The sequence below is a fragment of the Leucoraja erinacea genome, chromosome 36, assembly GCF_028641065.1.
Source record: "Leucoraja erinacea ecotype New England chromosome 36, Leri_hhj_1, whole genome shotgun sequence".
Lineage (NCBI taxonomy): Eukaryota > Metazoa > Chordata > Chondrichthyes > Rajiformes > Rajidae > Leucoraja > Leucoraja erinaceus.
In genome coordinates, this window is record NC_073412.1 from 9,420,407 (window position 1) to 9,435,132 (window position 14,726).

Sequence of the window (14,726 nt, forward strand, 5' to 3'; positions counted from 1 at the left end):
TATATGTGATCTCTTTGAATAGCATGCAAAACAAACGCATTCACTGTACCTTGGTGCAGGTGACAATAATAAACCTAACCCTCACGTCAAATTTGTTTTAGCTCATCAATTACACTGCAGGAACATGGGTCACCCATGCTGTCCCCAAACACTGAAGTTCGGTGCTTTGGGGATATAAATAAGAACACAATACCGACAAATTCCTTTTGGGTTTTTTTATTGTAAGAACATGGCAGAAATAAACTTTAGATTCTTGGAGTCCTGAACGCCATCCCCACTGAAGGCTGCGTGACCTGAAGGTTGGACAAGCTGCCAAAGTCCTGCAAAAGAGGGGTGGGAAATCCATTAAGTGAAGCAAGTAAACCGGTGAGTTAATTACATACGGCAGGCGACAATGGCAAATGGGCTGGAATTGCAATAACTTTGTTGCTTCCACTAGTTAACAGACTATAACATCTAGATGAAGTTATATCCAGAAACTGCTCAGCCCACTCCATAGATGTAAAGTACGTCCAAGATCCTGACAATGATAAGTCCTCCCTTTCTGCTCTCTTCATAAAAGATGCGTATCTACAATTATGACGGGCATAGCTTGAGGATAGGTCTGAAGAAGGGGCTCGACCCGAAACATCACACATTCGTTCTTTCCAGAGATGCTGCCTGTCTCGCTGAGTTAGTCCAGCATTTTGTGTCCAACTTATGACAGGCATAGTCAGTCAGAACCTTCATAAGTTATAGGAACAGAATTAGGCCATTGGGCTCATCAAGTCTACTCCACCATTCAATGATGGCTGATCTATCTCTCCTTCTCAACCCCATTCTCCCCATAACCCCTGACGCCCGCACGATCCTAGGGTTTTTCTTAAGGTGGAGATGTCCATCAATAGAGGGCATAGTTATAAGGTGAGAGGGCGGAAGTTTAATGGAGATGTGCGGTGCCCAGTTTTTTTTAATGCAGAGTGGTGGGGGCCTGGAACGCATTGCCACAGGTGGCGGTGGAGGCAGATACAATCGTGGCATTCAAGAGGCTTTTAGATGGATGTGCAGGGAATAGCAGGATATGGATCATGTGAGGGAGATGAGATCATTTTAACTAGGTATCATGTTTGGCAAAAAGCATTGCTGGCTGAAGGGCCTCGATCGTATGATGTCCTGTTCCATGTTAATTCTATTCTCCACCATTGATCCAAAGCTGGCAGAAACCTCAGAGTTAAATATTGACCGAGTGAAAATGCATCCAAAGAATTACCAGTCACACACGTGGATTGTGATGCCTGGCACTTGCTCAAGGATGGGATCTCGTGATAGCCTGAAATACCCAGAAGGGAACGCTGTAGAAGTTCAAGGATGAACGATACACACCGGCTAACAAACAAACTCCCACACACTGAAAGATCAGCCCTGGCCGTCACTGCAACACATAGCTCACACAACGCAGGGCAAGAATGGAACTTCTTCCTAAATGGAAGGGCTGTGCTGCTGGTGGGTAATAGACAATAGACAATAGGTGCAGGAGTAGGCCATTCGGCCCTTCGAACCAGCACCGCCATTCATAGAAAATAGGTGCAGGAGTAGGCCATTCGAGCCTGCACTGCCATTCAATATGATCATGGCTGATCATCCCCAATCAGTATTCCGTTTCTGCCTTCTCCCCATATCCCGACTCCGCTATTTTTAAGAGCCCTATCTAGCTCTCTTGAAAGCATCCAGATAACCGGCCTCCACCGCCCTCTGAGGCAGAGAATTCCACAGACTCGCAACTCTCTGTGAGGAAAAGCGTTTCCTCGTCTCCATTCTAATGCTGGATTAGATTCTAGATTCTATGCTGCTTTTTGATTGTTAAAGCCCACATAGGAACACACAAAGATTCAAACAGCACAAATGACGCTGAGCTAAGACACTGTGCACTCTGAACCATCTGTACGTGATATTATCAACTGTGTGACTAGCTCCTTCAATTAATTTTCACACCTGTTTGCAGTCAATGAAACCAAGAAACGACAAAAAATACAGCGATTCTGTACACAGAATACAGAAACGGTGACTTGTCGATGAAGATGTGCAAGCATTAGTATAGTGCCTCAGGTATAGAGTCTAAAACCTCCTTACATCTGGGGGCAGCTGTTCACCTTCAACGGTAATGAATGAGGTTACAAATGCTAAAACAGTGGAATTTGTCTGACCTATCCTAATGATTAGGTTTGTAAGTTTGATGCTTCAAAAACACCCTGACTACAATGGTATTTAAATTTATAATATTGTTCCATTTTGGATTAACTCCAAAACCTAATAAAAGTCACCCAGACATAAAATATTTAATATAAAGCAAGGCCTTTCACTAAGGGCAGATCAGACAAGTACTTCAGCCAATAGTTATGCAATGACGGTCATGCCCTCTGTAGGGTTGACGTATTAGAAGTCGACATAAAGAGGGTGAGGCAGCAACCCCTCATTACTCACCAGTAACTTCAGCATCTCCTTGGTGTCTGGGTCCACCTCAATCATCTCCTGGTCCAGAGCAGAGACCTGGGAGAAGCAAACAACAGGCGGAGAAGATCAGTCAGCAATCTCAACAGTCATTTCCCCCACACACACACACACTAATCACTTTACATGACAAACAGCGGCTTGTCATCCCTGATAGCGCCCACACTCGCTGTGAGCTGCGACACCAGAGTACCACGTTTACATCCGTCGTGCCGCTGTAAGGAATTTATTGCTCCGCTTCGGGACATATGACAATATTGATTTCTCCAACTTCAAGTAACCCTTGCATTCCCCGCCCTCTCTCTCTCTCTCTCTCTATGTCCCTCCCCCCCCCCACCCTAGTCATCCTACTAGTTTCACTGTTTGTAACACTCGTAATCAACTTCTCCACAACCAACAATGGCCCATTGTGGGTTCCACCATTCCTTGATCATCGTTGCTGGATTTGTTTTGTCCTTTTGCATACCTTTCATTTGTTCTTTGTACCTTTTTATATCTCTCGTTTCCCCTCCCCTGACTCTCAGGCTGAGGAAGGGCCTAGACCCAGATATGTCACCTATTCCTTCTCTCCAGAGATGCTGCCTACCCGCAGTCACTCCAGCATTTTGTGTCACTCTGACCTTGACTCGTGGCTCTAGTCAGCACCAACGATTCGGCTGAATCCCAACCTCCGGCGCTGTACAAGTGGAGTTTGCACAGGAGACTCCCCGTGACCGTGTGGGTTCCTCCCAAAAGGCAGCAGTGCGCAGGTTGAGGAGTTAAGTGGCTGCTGTAAGCGGCCTCAGAAGTGTGTGTGTGTGTGTGTGTGTGTGTGTGTGGGTGGGGGGGAAGAGTTGAAATGAATGCAAGTAAACGTAACCACAACAAAATGGGTTAGGGTAGGATTAGTGTCAATCAGTAGTAGATGGCTAACATGGAGCTGGTAGGCTAAAGGGCATATCTGTTTGTGATACCTCTCTAGAATTCGAGGGTCCATGCCTTTCTGCATTCTAGGTGGGAAAGCCTTTTGGACAAGACTTTAAAGCAACACCCCGACTTGCTTAGATGAACCCGGAAGTTCTAACCCCCCCCCCCCCCCCCCCCTTGCTGCACACTGATGAGCTACTCGTTCATTTATTTTTGGGATACAGATACATTTCCCAACAGAACTGTAATTGCAACCACAAAAGACTGTCAGTGTTCAGTCACCCACCCTGCCAAGGATCTGCTGCATGGCTGGGATGTACTGGGCTGCTGATGCATCGGCTCTTCGTCTCATTGGTCTCGAAGGGCCGAATGGCCTGCTCCTGCACCTATTGTCGAGACCCTGGGATTTCCCGCTGTTACACTGGAGAATCTCTCACGCCAATCTTATACTCATCAGACCAGGCCTTGGACATGAGATAGACACAAAATGCTGGAGTAACTCAGCCCCAGGAAACTAACACAATTTTGTCTTTAGATTCTGGCAGCAGTTGGTTTAAAAAGACCCAAATCCGACAGACTTCAACCACTGAACTGCTTCAAAGCAGATGGATTCAAAAGATGAATTCTACTGTTCACATTGCAGGCAGAGTGAAATAAAAAGAAAATCGATACGCAGTGCAAACAATCAGGCCATGTAATTTAGAATACTAATATGACAATCAATATAGGTATTCCCATGTTTAAGAAGGAACTGCAGATGCTGGAAAATCGAAGGTAGACAAAAATGCTGGAGAAACTCAGTGGGTGAGGCAGCATCTATGGAGCGAAGGAAATAGGCGACGTTTCGGGTCGAGACCCTTCTTCAGACTGATGTGGGGATGGGGGGGGGGTGCGGGAAGAAGAAAGGAAGAGACGGAGACAGTGGGCTGTGGGAAAGAAGGAGAAAGCAGGGACTACCTAAAATTGGAGAAGTCAATGTTCATACCGCTGGAGTAACTCAGCTGGACAGGCAACATCTCTGGAGAGAAGAAATGGATGACGTTTCGGGTCAAGACCATTCTTCATTGAATAACAATGCTATACCACATCCCTTCACTTTTGAGAATATAAACTCCATTATTGAGCAGCCAGTGTTCATCACACTAACTATTTACATAATAGCCATCATATATTCATATGCCGTGCTGTCACATACAAATACAATGCATGTTCAAATAAAGACAGCAAAGATTTGGTTTTTACCTAATTTTACTAACTCTGGATATATTCTTTGCTGCATATTTTTGTTTACATTTCTGCCCCAAACCTTTTACTTAACTTCCCAATCACTATCCTCTGCCACTGCTCCAACATTTCCGCTTGATTTATTAAACATCCCTTTCTTGGACCTCCACCCATTCCTGTTTGGGTTAAAGTCGCCAACCCTATTGATGAGATTCACCAGGAAACGGATCCCAGCATGATTGAGGTGATGCCCACCTCAGCAGATCATCTCTTGCATTCCCCAGAACCGGTCTGATAAATCAGAACCCATTTCTACCACCACACATTTACCCCTCTGATACTATTTACCCTTTGCCAATTTGCACACAGCTGAGCTGATAATTCAGATTATCACCTTTGTGGATCTGCTGTTCAATGTTGTCCTCAGCTTCAAGTACACCCTCAGCAGAATGCCCTTCAGGACTCTGTCTTTGTGGCAAAGAGTAGTGTCTGTTCCCCCATCACGGCTTTCCTCCCTCCCACTTGAATGGCTCCTTGCACCTTGGTACTATGGATAGTTTGCACATCCCCCTACAGTCCCCAACCTCGTCCACACAAGGAGCAAGAACCTTGTATGTGATGGCCACAGACAAGGGCTAGGGTTCATAGGTCCCTCTACCTGCATCTTCTACAGTCAGACCGCCTTGTCACTGACAACATACTAAATTACAGATTATTATTCCAAGAGGTGTGACCGCCTCCTGGAATACTGTTTCCTGGTAATTCACCTCCCTGATATTGGCATTGGTTTATTATTGTCACATGTACCGAGATACAAAACCAACACCTTTCACTGTATGTTATCAAATTAAATCAGATAATAATGAACTGAGCACAATCAAGTCATATACAGCGACAACAGGTAGAGCAAAGAGGAAAATACCAGTGCAGAATATAGTTTTCAGCAAAGTGAAAGATACCAGAGTGCAGAATAGTTTCCAGAAAAAAAGTCCAATGTTGTCAATAAGGTAGATTGGAGGATCGCAACCACTCTAGCTTCTGGGAGAACAGTTCAGATGACTGATAACCACAGGGAAGAAGTTGTTCCAGAGTCTGGCGTTCATAAATATCACCATGACAATATACATGCAACTTTCCCTTCAAATGGCATTTGAAAAGATTCTGCCTGAAGACCAAGCAGAGAGGGACAAAGTTTAAAGGAGATGTGCGTTGGAGTTTTTTTTATTCAGAGTGATGAGTGCCTGGAACGAGCTGCCAGGGGTGGTGGTACAGGCAGATATGGTAGTGCATTTGAGGTTTTTAGATAGGCACATGGATATGCAGGGAATGGATGCATACGGATCACATGCAGAGATTAGCTAAACCAGGCATCACGTTGGGCATGGACATTGGGGGCTGAAGGACCCGATCCTGTGTTGTACTATTCCATGTTAACATTTCATGACTCAGATGCCACGATTCTAGGCAAGTAAATGAACAGTAATCGATGAACTCAAAAGGGAAGTAAACCCACCTCTGGGACATAGTTATCCCTCCTCTCTCGCTCTTCTTCCTGCAGTTTGATGGAGATGCCTCTGACAGGTCCACGCTGGATACGCTTCATTAAGTGCGTCACATACCTAGGAAAAGTACGGACAACTCTGAACAATGTTTGCTATTGCACACAACAAATAATTAGTACGTCTGTAACCAAGAAACAACAAATTACAAAACAGCGGCATTACATTATGTCGGCACAGTGGCGCAGCAGTAGGGCGCGCCAGAGACCTGGGTTTGATCCTGACTACGGGTGCTGCCTGTACAGAGTTTGCACGTTCTCCCTGCGTCCATGTAGGTTTCCTCCGGGTGCTCCGATTTCCTCCGACACTTTAATGACGTATCGGTTAGTAGGTTAATTGTCTTTGGTTAACAAAAAAAAATGGTAAATTGTCCCTAATGTTTAGAATAGTGCTAGTGTACGGGGCGATCGCTGGTTGGCGCGGACTCGGTGGGCTGAAAGGCCTGTTACCCCGCTATATCTCAAAAGTCTAAAGCTCTACCAAAGATTTCAATCAAGTCAGAATAACTAACATTTGAACAAAATTTGAATAAACTGTAATTATCTTGTCATGATTGAAGTCTGTTATAGAGCTGCTTTGTAATTTGAACACATTTTAAATTAACTTTTAAACTAGAGGTATTAGTTTTTTATTGTCACCTGTACCGAGACACAGTAAAAATCTTTGACTGCGTGCTACCCAGACAAATCAGTATAAAGAGAAAAATACCAGACTGCAGAACATAGTGTTACAAATGAAGGATCTATCTCTTCTTTTAGCCAGCAACAAACCAGTTAAACCAGAGGGATTTTTGCCATCAGCTGAAGGACATGACTGGTTTGTTACTAGCTAAAAGAGATAGATCCTTCACTTTGTAAGCAGACAATAGACAATAGGTGCAGGGGTAGGCCATTCGACCCTTCAAGCCAGCACTATTGCAGTATTGAACTGAGTTGTGGATCAGGCTCGAGTTGTCGAATTATCTGTTTATTCCTGTATATAGTTCCACGTCTCTTGATAAGCAGAAAATATCATCTTCTCGCTATTTCCCTGTCCCAGGTAAAAATATAATGGTGCTACAACTTGTCCCACACATCATACTGATTAAGAGGGAAGATAAAGTCCCAACAGTCGTTGTTGAGTTGTGCAAAAACAGTGGAGGTCCTGCAAGAACACAATGTGCTCACACGTCACTGTTTCGCACTGAGTCCAGAGATGTCATAGAGGGAGTACAGAGAAGGTTCACCAGACTGATTCCTGGGATGGCAGGACTTTCATATGAAGACTGGATAGACTCGGCTTGTACACGCTAGAATTTAGAAGATTGAGGGGGGGATCTTAAAGGAACTTACAAAATTCTTAAGGGGTTGGACAGGCTAGATGCAGGAAGATTATTCCCGATGTTGGGGAAGTCCAGAACTAGGCGATTATTCACGATGTTGGGGAAGTCCACACAGTTTAAGGATAAGAGGGAAGTATTTTAGGACCGAGATGAGAAAATCATTTTTTACACAGTGGTGAATCTGTGGAATTCTATATTTAAGAGGGAGTTAGATGTGGCCCTTGTGGCTAAAGGGATCAGGGGGTATGGAGAGAAGGCAGGGATGGGATACCGAGTTGGATGATCAGCCATGATCATATCGAATGGCGGTGCAGGCTCGAAGGGCCGAATGGTCTACTGCACCTATTTTCTATGTTTCTATGTACGAGGTCTCTCCAAATGCTGGGTCAAGTAGGTGCATAACCATTAAAGATAGCTCGACACAGATACACAATAATTCCACACCACACTCCATGTGTCAGCACTACTGGCGGTGTGTTTAAATGAAAATTAGAACAAGAGCACAGAATCCACCTCCAGAAAATTCAGTGAAGAGTGGCATCAAAAAACTGTCAATGGGGTAACTGTGCACAAGGAAACAACCGAAAGAAAATAATTGATATAAAATTCCTTATTGGGATCAAGGTGGAGAAGTTGATCCAAAGGCACGAGCGATCCCATGCTGATATTGAAGCAGCTGAGCTGAGAAAATATAATGGTGCTACAACCTGCTCCACACATCACACTGATTAAGAGGGGAGATAAGGTCCTGACAGTACTTGTTGAGTTGCTCAGGAACATTGTTGAATGATACAGAACAGAAACAGTCCCTTTGGCTTATCAATACTGCTTCATTTGTCACTTATGCAACTGCACAGTGCCGCCATTTTTTGTGCCAATATTCAAAGTCCGGTCGACCCACACGCTCAATGTACTGGAGAACCTTCTGCGAACCGAAACCTCTTTCCTACACCGGCCATCTTAGTGTCCAGGGAGCGCTGCCTGAAGGTGCTGGATGCATTATCCCGATTCATCCTTCTAACAGTCCTTGCACCCGACTTCTCCAGCTCCCTCCCAGTTATGCCGTCTACCGAGCCTTCGATCAGTTTCCCATTCCCGCCATTCCCATGGGAAAGGTCCCTTCCAACAAGCGAGCCTTCGGGCGGGCTCGTCGCGCCTTCTGACGGGTTCCCGATCTCGCCGACAGAAGATCCTTCAGGCAAAGTTCCTGCCGACTGAGTCTTCGGGCAGGATCCCAGTCCCGCCCACCGGTGAGCCTTCGGCAGGCGTTGCGGCACCTCAGGTCCATGCTGACAAACCCGCACGTCTTTAGAACGTGGGAGGAAACCGGAGCACCCAAGAAAACTCTCACGGTCATGTAAACTCCACAGAGACAGCATCCAAGGTCAGGATTGCACTCAGATATCTGGTGCTGAGGCAGCAGCACTACCAGCTGCGCTGCCCAGGCGATCACCTTCTCTGCTATTCATTGACCCCCAGCCAGATCACTCGGCCGCCCAGACTTTGAATAATGGCGCCAAAAATAGCAGCGTCCGCATGTGTAATAAATAGACAATAGGTGCAGGAGTCGGCCATTCGGCCCTTCGAGCCAGCACCGCCATTCAATGTGATCATGGCTGATCATCCAACTCAGTATCCCGTACCTGCCTTCTCTCCATACCCTCTGATCCCCTTAGCCACAAGGGCCACATCTAACTCCCTCTTAAATATAGCCAATGAACTGGCCTCGACTACCCTCTGTGGCAGAGAGTTCCAGAGATTCACCACTCTCTGTGTGAAAAAAGTTCTTCTCATCTCGGTTTTTAAGGATTTCCCCCTTATCCTTAAGCTGTGACCCCTTGCCCTGGACTTCCCCAACATCGGGAACAATCTTCCTGCATCTAGCCTGTCCAACCCCTTAAGAATTTTGTAAGTTTCTATAAGATACCCTCTCAATCTCCTAAATTCTAGAGAGTATAAACCAAATCTATCCAGTCTTTCTTCATAAGACAGTCCTGACATCCCAGGAATCAGTCTGGTGAACCTTCTCTGCACTCCCTCTATGGCAATAATGTCTTTCCTCAGATTTGGCGACCAAAACTGTACGCAATACTCCAGGTGTGGTCTCACCAAGACCCTGTACAACTGCATTGGGAGTAGGCCATTTGGCCCTTCGAGCCAGCACCACCATTCAATGTGATCATGGCTGATCATCCCCAATCAGTACCCCGTTCCTGCCTTCTCCCCATATCCCCCGACTCGGTTATTTTTAAGAGACCTATCAAACTCTCTCTTGAAAGCATCCAGAGAACCTGCCTCCACTGCCCTCTGAGGCAGAGAAATCCACAGACTCACCACTCTCTGTGAGAAAAAGTGTTTCCTCGTCTCCTTTCTAAATGGCTTACTCCTTATTCTTAAACTGTAGCCCCTGGTTCTGGACTCCCCCAACATCGGGAACATGTTTCCTGCCTCTAGCGTGTCCAAACTCTTAACAATCTTATATGTTTCAATGAAATCACCTCTCATCCTTCTAAACTCCAGAGTGCACAAGCCCAGCTGCTCCATTCTCTCAGCATATGACAGACCCGCCATCCCGGGAATTAACCTTGTAAACCTACACTGCCTCAATAGCAAGAATGTCCTTCCTCAAATTAGGGGACCAAAACTGCACACAATACTCCTGTTGTGGTCTTAATCACTATGATGTGTGGGACAAATTGTAGCACCATTATATTTTTACCTGAGACGACAGGTAAATAGCAAGATGATGCTATTTTCTGCTCACCAAGAGACATGTGGAACTATATACAGGAATAAACAGATAACTCGATAACTCGAGCCTGATGCACAATTCAGTTCAACACTGCTCTGAAGCAACTAACTCAAGCAAGTATTAAGGGAGGATAACATATCTTACCCTGCAATCTTGTTGCGGAGTTTTTTGCTGGGGATGATTGCAATCTCCTCACAAACCCTTTTGTTTGTGTGGAAGTCATTGCCGAGGCGGGTGTAGTATTTCTCGATGATCACTCGAGCAGCTTTCTTGACCGTCTTAGTCCTGACACGACCCTAACCGGACAGAAACAGTTAAGCATATTCACTCTTTTAATCCAATAGCAACCAAGAGGCAACATTTAAAACAGCATGCGTAATGCTAACAATGTAGGCAATTATTAAGCATGACTTAGAATGGAGAAACAAGGAACTGGCGATGCTGTTTACCAAGGAAAGACAGTTATCTTTCACCTTTGGAAACAGGTAGTATTTTTATTACATTACTCCCTAAAACTCACTCATAACTCTGAACCATTTGTTCCTCCCCTTAACTTCCTCTGCTTGAGTAATCACAGCGATAGCTTTGCCTAAAGCTTCCCCCGGCCCTGCCTCTCCTTAGCAAACCCAGCCAGACAAAACCTCCCCGCTGAGGTTTACAGCATGGAAACAAGCCCTTTCGGCCCTCCAAGTCCATGCCGACCATCAATCACCCAGTTACACTAATTCTGTTATCTTACTTTCCGAGCCACTCTCTACGCACTAAGGGCAACTTTACAGAGACTAACCTACGCGGTCACAGGGAGAACATGTAAACTCCAGACAGCACCCGAGGTCAGGATTAAACCCAAGTCATTGGCGCGGTGTGGCAGCAGCTTTGAACAGCTTCTGAACTCGATTTGTGTATCTATCCCATTTTCCTAACACTGATTCTGCCATCATGTCATAGGCTGCATTTTTAGTTAAAAGATTTGCTGCATTAAAATAAATGTAATGCCTCCTCTGTTTATTTTAGCCAATTGACAAACACAAGTCATCTGGTTACCTAAGAAAGACACAACGTGCTGGAGTAACTCAGCAGGTCAGGCATCTCTGGAGAACATGGATAGGTGAATACTGGAGGAACCCAAATGAGTCAGGCAGCCTCTATAACCAGCCGGCATCAGATGCTCTCTGTCCTGCTGATTTACTCGAGTGTTTTCTGTCATCTTCAGAGCAAACCAACATCTGCAGTTCCTTCCGACACATGGATTGGTGACTTTTCGGGTCAGGACCCTTCTTCAGACCCAAAACATCACTGCATCCATGTTCTCCAGAGATGCTGCCTGACCTGACGAGTTACTCCAGCACTTTGTGTCTTTCTTTAGCAAACATAAGCAGCATCTGCAGTTCCTTGTTGCCACATTTCACCTGGGTACCTATCACCTTTAGGGGAACAAGTAGTATTTGCTCTCCCCAAAAACGCACTCACAACTCTGAACCATTAGTACCTCCCAGTAACTTTGGGCAATCAGAGCGACCCCTTTGCTTGAAGCTTCCCCTTGCCCAGCCCAGCCCAACCTCCCCTTCATAGCCCGCGCCTCAACAGCCCAACCTCGGCCACTAAGCGCAATCCAGGCCGCCAAAGCCCGAGGCCTCCAGACCCCGCAAGCCGTGCATCCTCCCCTCATCCCTCCACGACGCGGCTGGTTGCGCGGAGCTGGGAAGCGGGGAGTCGCCACCCGAGGCCGAGGCCAGGCCGGGCCCTCAGCTCCCGGACTCGGCGGACACTCCGTGACCCATCCCCTCTATCTCCAACCGCCGTTGCCCGCAATAATGGCGGGTTGGGCTGGCCGGATGGGTGATGAGTCTGTCTGAGCGGGTGATGGCGACCGTGATGCCGCTATGAGGGCGGATGGCGCCGGATTGTCCCCCAACGCCTCTCCCGTCAAACCCACCATCTTGGTTCCAGCGCCAGGAAGAGAGCGAGGGATGCTGGGAGCAGCTCGATGAGGACCCCAAGCGGCAGGATGGCCGCGGCGCTGCCTGATCCACTGCCACCACTACCACAACAAGTGTTGGAAATAAAACAAGTGTCAAGAGCCAAGTCAGGAGCAAAGATACTAACTAACTAGCTCCTCTAGTATTTAAGAAGGAACTGCAGATGCTGGAAAATCGAAGTGTAAAGCACTTTGGTGTCAATGCGGGTTGACTTAAAACGTGCTATATAAATAAAACTTACTTAACTCTGGGCAATCAGAGCGACCCCTTTGCTTGAAGCTTCATCGGGAGCTCCATCGGGAGCTCGCGGGTCTGGGGGGAGAGACCGCTTCCCGGAGCTCCCACAACGCGACTTCTCCAGCCCGTATCGCGGGGTTGGAACAACCCGGACCGGGACCGTACATCACCTGGCGCGGCTTCATGGCCGTGGGACTCACCAATGCCCGTGGGGGTTCCAACCTTGTACTTTCAGACCGGGAGCAGGGCCGTAAATCGCCCCGCGCGGCCTAAAATGGCCGTGGGACTTATCATCACCCGCCTGGGGCTTGGACATCGGGAGAGAAATTGAGAGCAGGGGAGAGAAAAGACTTTGCCTTCCATCACACTGGGTTCACTGTGATGGATGTTTGTGTGAATTTAATTGTGTGTATGTCTGTAGGACATTGTCTTTGTTTGTATGGCTGTGGAAACAAAATTTCGTTTGAGTCTCACTGGGGCTCAAATGACAATAAATTTGTATTGTATTGTACTCTAGTATCTTCGGTCAGGAGTGCGGTATTGTGTAGGAAGGAACTGCAGATGCTAGTTTACACCAAAGGTAGACACAAAATGCTGGAGTAACTTGGACAGCATCTCTGGAGAAAAGGAATAGGTGACTTTCGGGTTGAAACTCTTCTTCAGACTGAGAGTCAGTGGAGAGGGAAACTAGAGATATGAAAAGCATCTCGTTGTTCTTGATCACCACCCTCCGTTTCTTGATCTCACCATCTCCATCACAGGAGATAGACTATCGACTGACATCTATTACACAACTATCTAGACTATACTTCCTCCCACCCTGCTTCCTTCAAAGACTCTATCCACTGCTACCAATCCCTCCGTCTACGCCGCATCTGCGCCCACGATGAGATGAGATGTGAATCCCACCTTTCCATGGCCATCAGTGCTGCTCTGATTTTTTCTAAACCTTTTCATACCTCTATTTACCCTCCCCCTGACTCTGTCTGAAGAAGGGTCTCGACCTGAAACGTCTCCCATTCCTTCGCTCCATAGATGCTGCTTCACCCGCTGAGTTTCGCCAGGATTTTTGTCCACGTTCGATTTTTCCAGCATCTGCAGTTCTTTCTTAAACACTCAGTCTGAAGAAGTGTTTCGACCCGAAACGTCACCCATTCCTTCTCTCCAGAGATGTGGCCTGTCCCACTGAGTTACTCCAGCATTTTGTGTCCATCTTCAGTGTCTGCAGTTCCTTCGTACACAAGTGTCCAGAGTGTTTTAATTTCATATGTCTCGAAATGGAACAATTAAATTCTTACTTGCATCAGCACACAGGTATCTAAAAATAGTGTAAGGACAAAAACTATGCTCCCAAGTCTATGTAGTTCTGAGCTTAGAGGTTGTTGTGTGTAATCGCCTGATGGTTGTTGGGAAGAAGCTGTTCCTAAACCTGGATGATACAGTTTTCAGGTTCCAATACCTTCTTCCTGATGACATGAGTAACATGAGTGTGTGGCCATGGTGGTGTGGGTCTCTGGTGATGCTGGCTGCCTTTTTTTTGAGGCAACGTCTCCTGTAGATCCCTTCAATGGTGGGGAGATCAGTACCCGTGATGGACTTGGCAATGTTTTTGCAATTCCTGACCGTTTGAGTTGCTGAACCAGGTGGTCATGCAACCAATCAATATGATCTCCACTGTACACCTGTGGAAGTTCAAGAAAGTATTTGACAAACTGCAGATGCTAGAAATCTCCTCAGTCATCAAAACCCACGAATACCTCTCTTTTTCCCAGTTCTGATGAAGGGTCACAGACCAGAAGTGTTACAGTTGCTTCTCTCTCCACAAACACTACCTGAAATTAGTTTATTTTAATTTAGGGATACAGCATGGATCCAGGGCCTTTGGCCCACCGAGTCCACATCGGCCATCAATCGAAGACAAAATGTGCTGGAGTAACTCAGCAGGCTGCATGTCTGGAGAACATGGATGGGTGACGTTTCAGCTCAGGACACCTCTTTGGACAGATTGGGGACACGGGGGGGGGGTGAAAGCTAGAAGAGAGGAGAAGCAGGTTAAAGCGTGGCAGGTAAAAGGTGATCATTAAATATCGCTTGTTCACACTAGTTCCACGTTATCCCACTTTCCTACCCTCTCCTTACACATTAGGGGCAATTAACCAAGGCCAATTAACTGACAAAGTCACGTCTTTGGAATGCGGGAGGAAACCGGAGCACGCTAGAGGCAGGAAACATGTTCCCGATGTTGGGGGAGTCCAGAACCA

General features: G+C 46.5%; 1 protein-coding gene across 1 annotated transcript; it reads right to left on the reverse strand.

Moving 5' to 3' along the window:
- Positions 1-200: 200 nt before the first annotated feature.
- On the reverse strand, positions 201-12,347 carry zgc:114188 (40S ribosomal protein S17-like). Its single transcript, XM_055662626.1, has 5 exons — positions 12,186-12,347; positions 10,394-10,545; positions 6,131-6,236; positions 2,461-2,526; positions 201-320 (listed from the first exon to the last, which is right to left on the reverse strand). Exons 1-5 carry the CDS (start codon positions 12,186-12,188, stop codon positions 246-248), a joined length of 402 nt encoding a protein of 133 aa, XP_055518601.1. The 5' UTR covers positions 12,189-12,347; the 3' UTR covers positions 201-245.
- Positions 12,348-14,726: the final 2,379 nt, after the last annotated feature.

Excerpts from the sequence above, each read along its gene's own strand:
- zgc:114188 (XM_055662626.1), bottom strand. Across the intron at positions 6,237-10,393 it reads CTCCGCAACAAGATTGCAGG|GTATGTGACGCACTTAATGA; the intron begins GTAAGATATGTT and ends TACTTTTCCTAG. Across the intron at positions 321-2,460 it reads AGGAGATGCTGAAGTTACTG|GACTTTGGCAGCTTGTCCAA; the intron begins GTGAGTAATGAG and ends CCTCTTTTGCAG.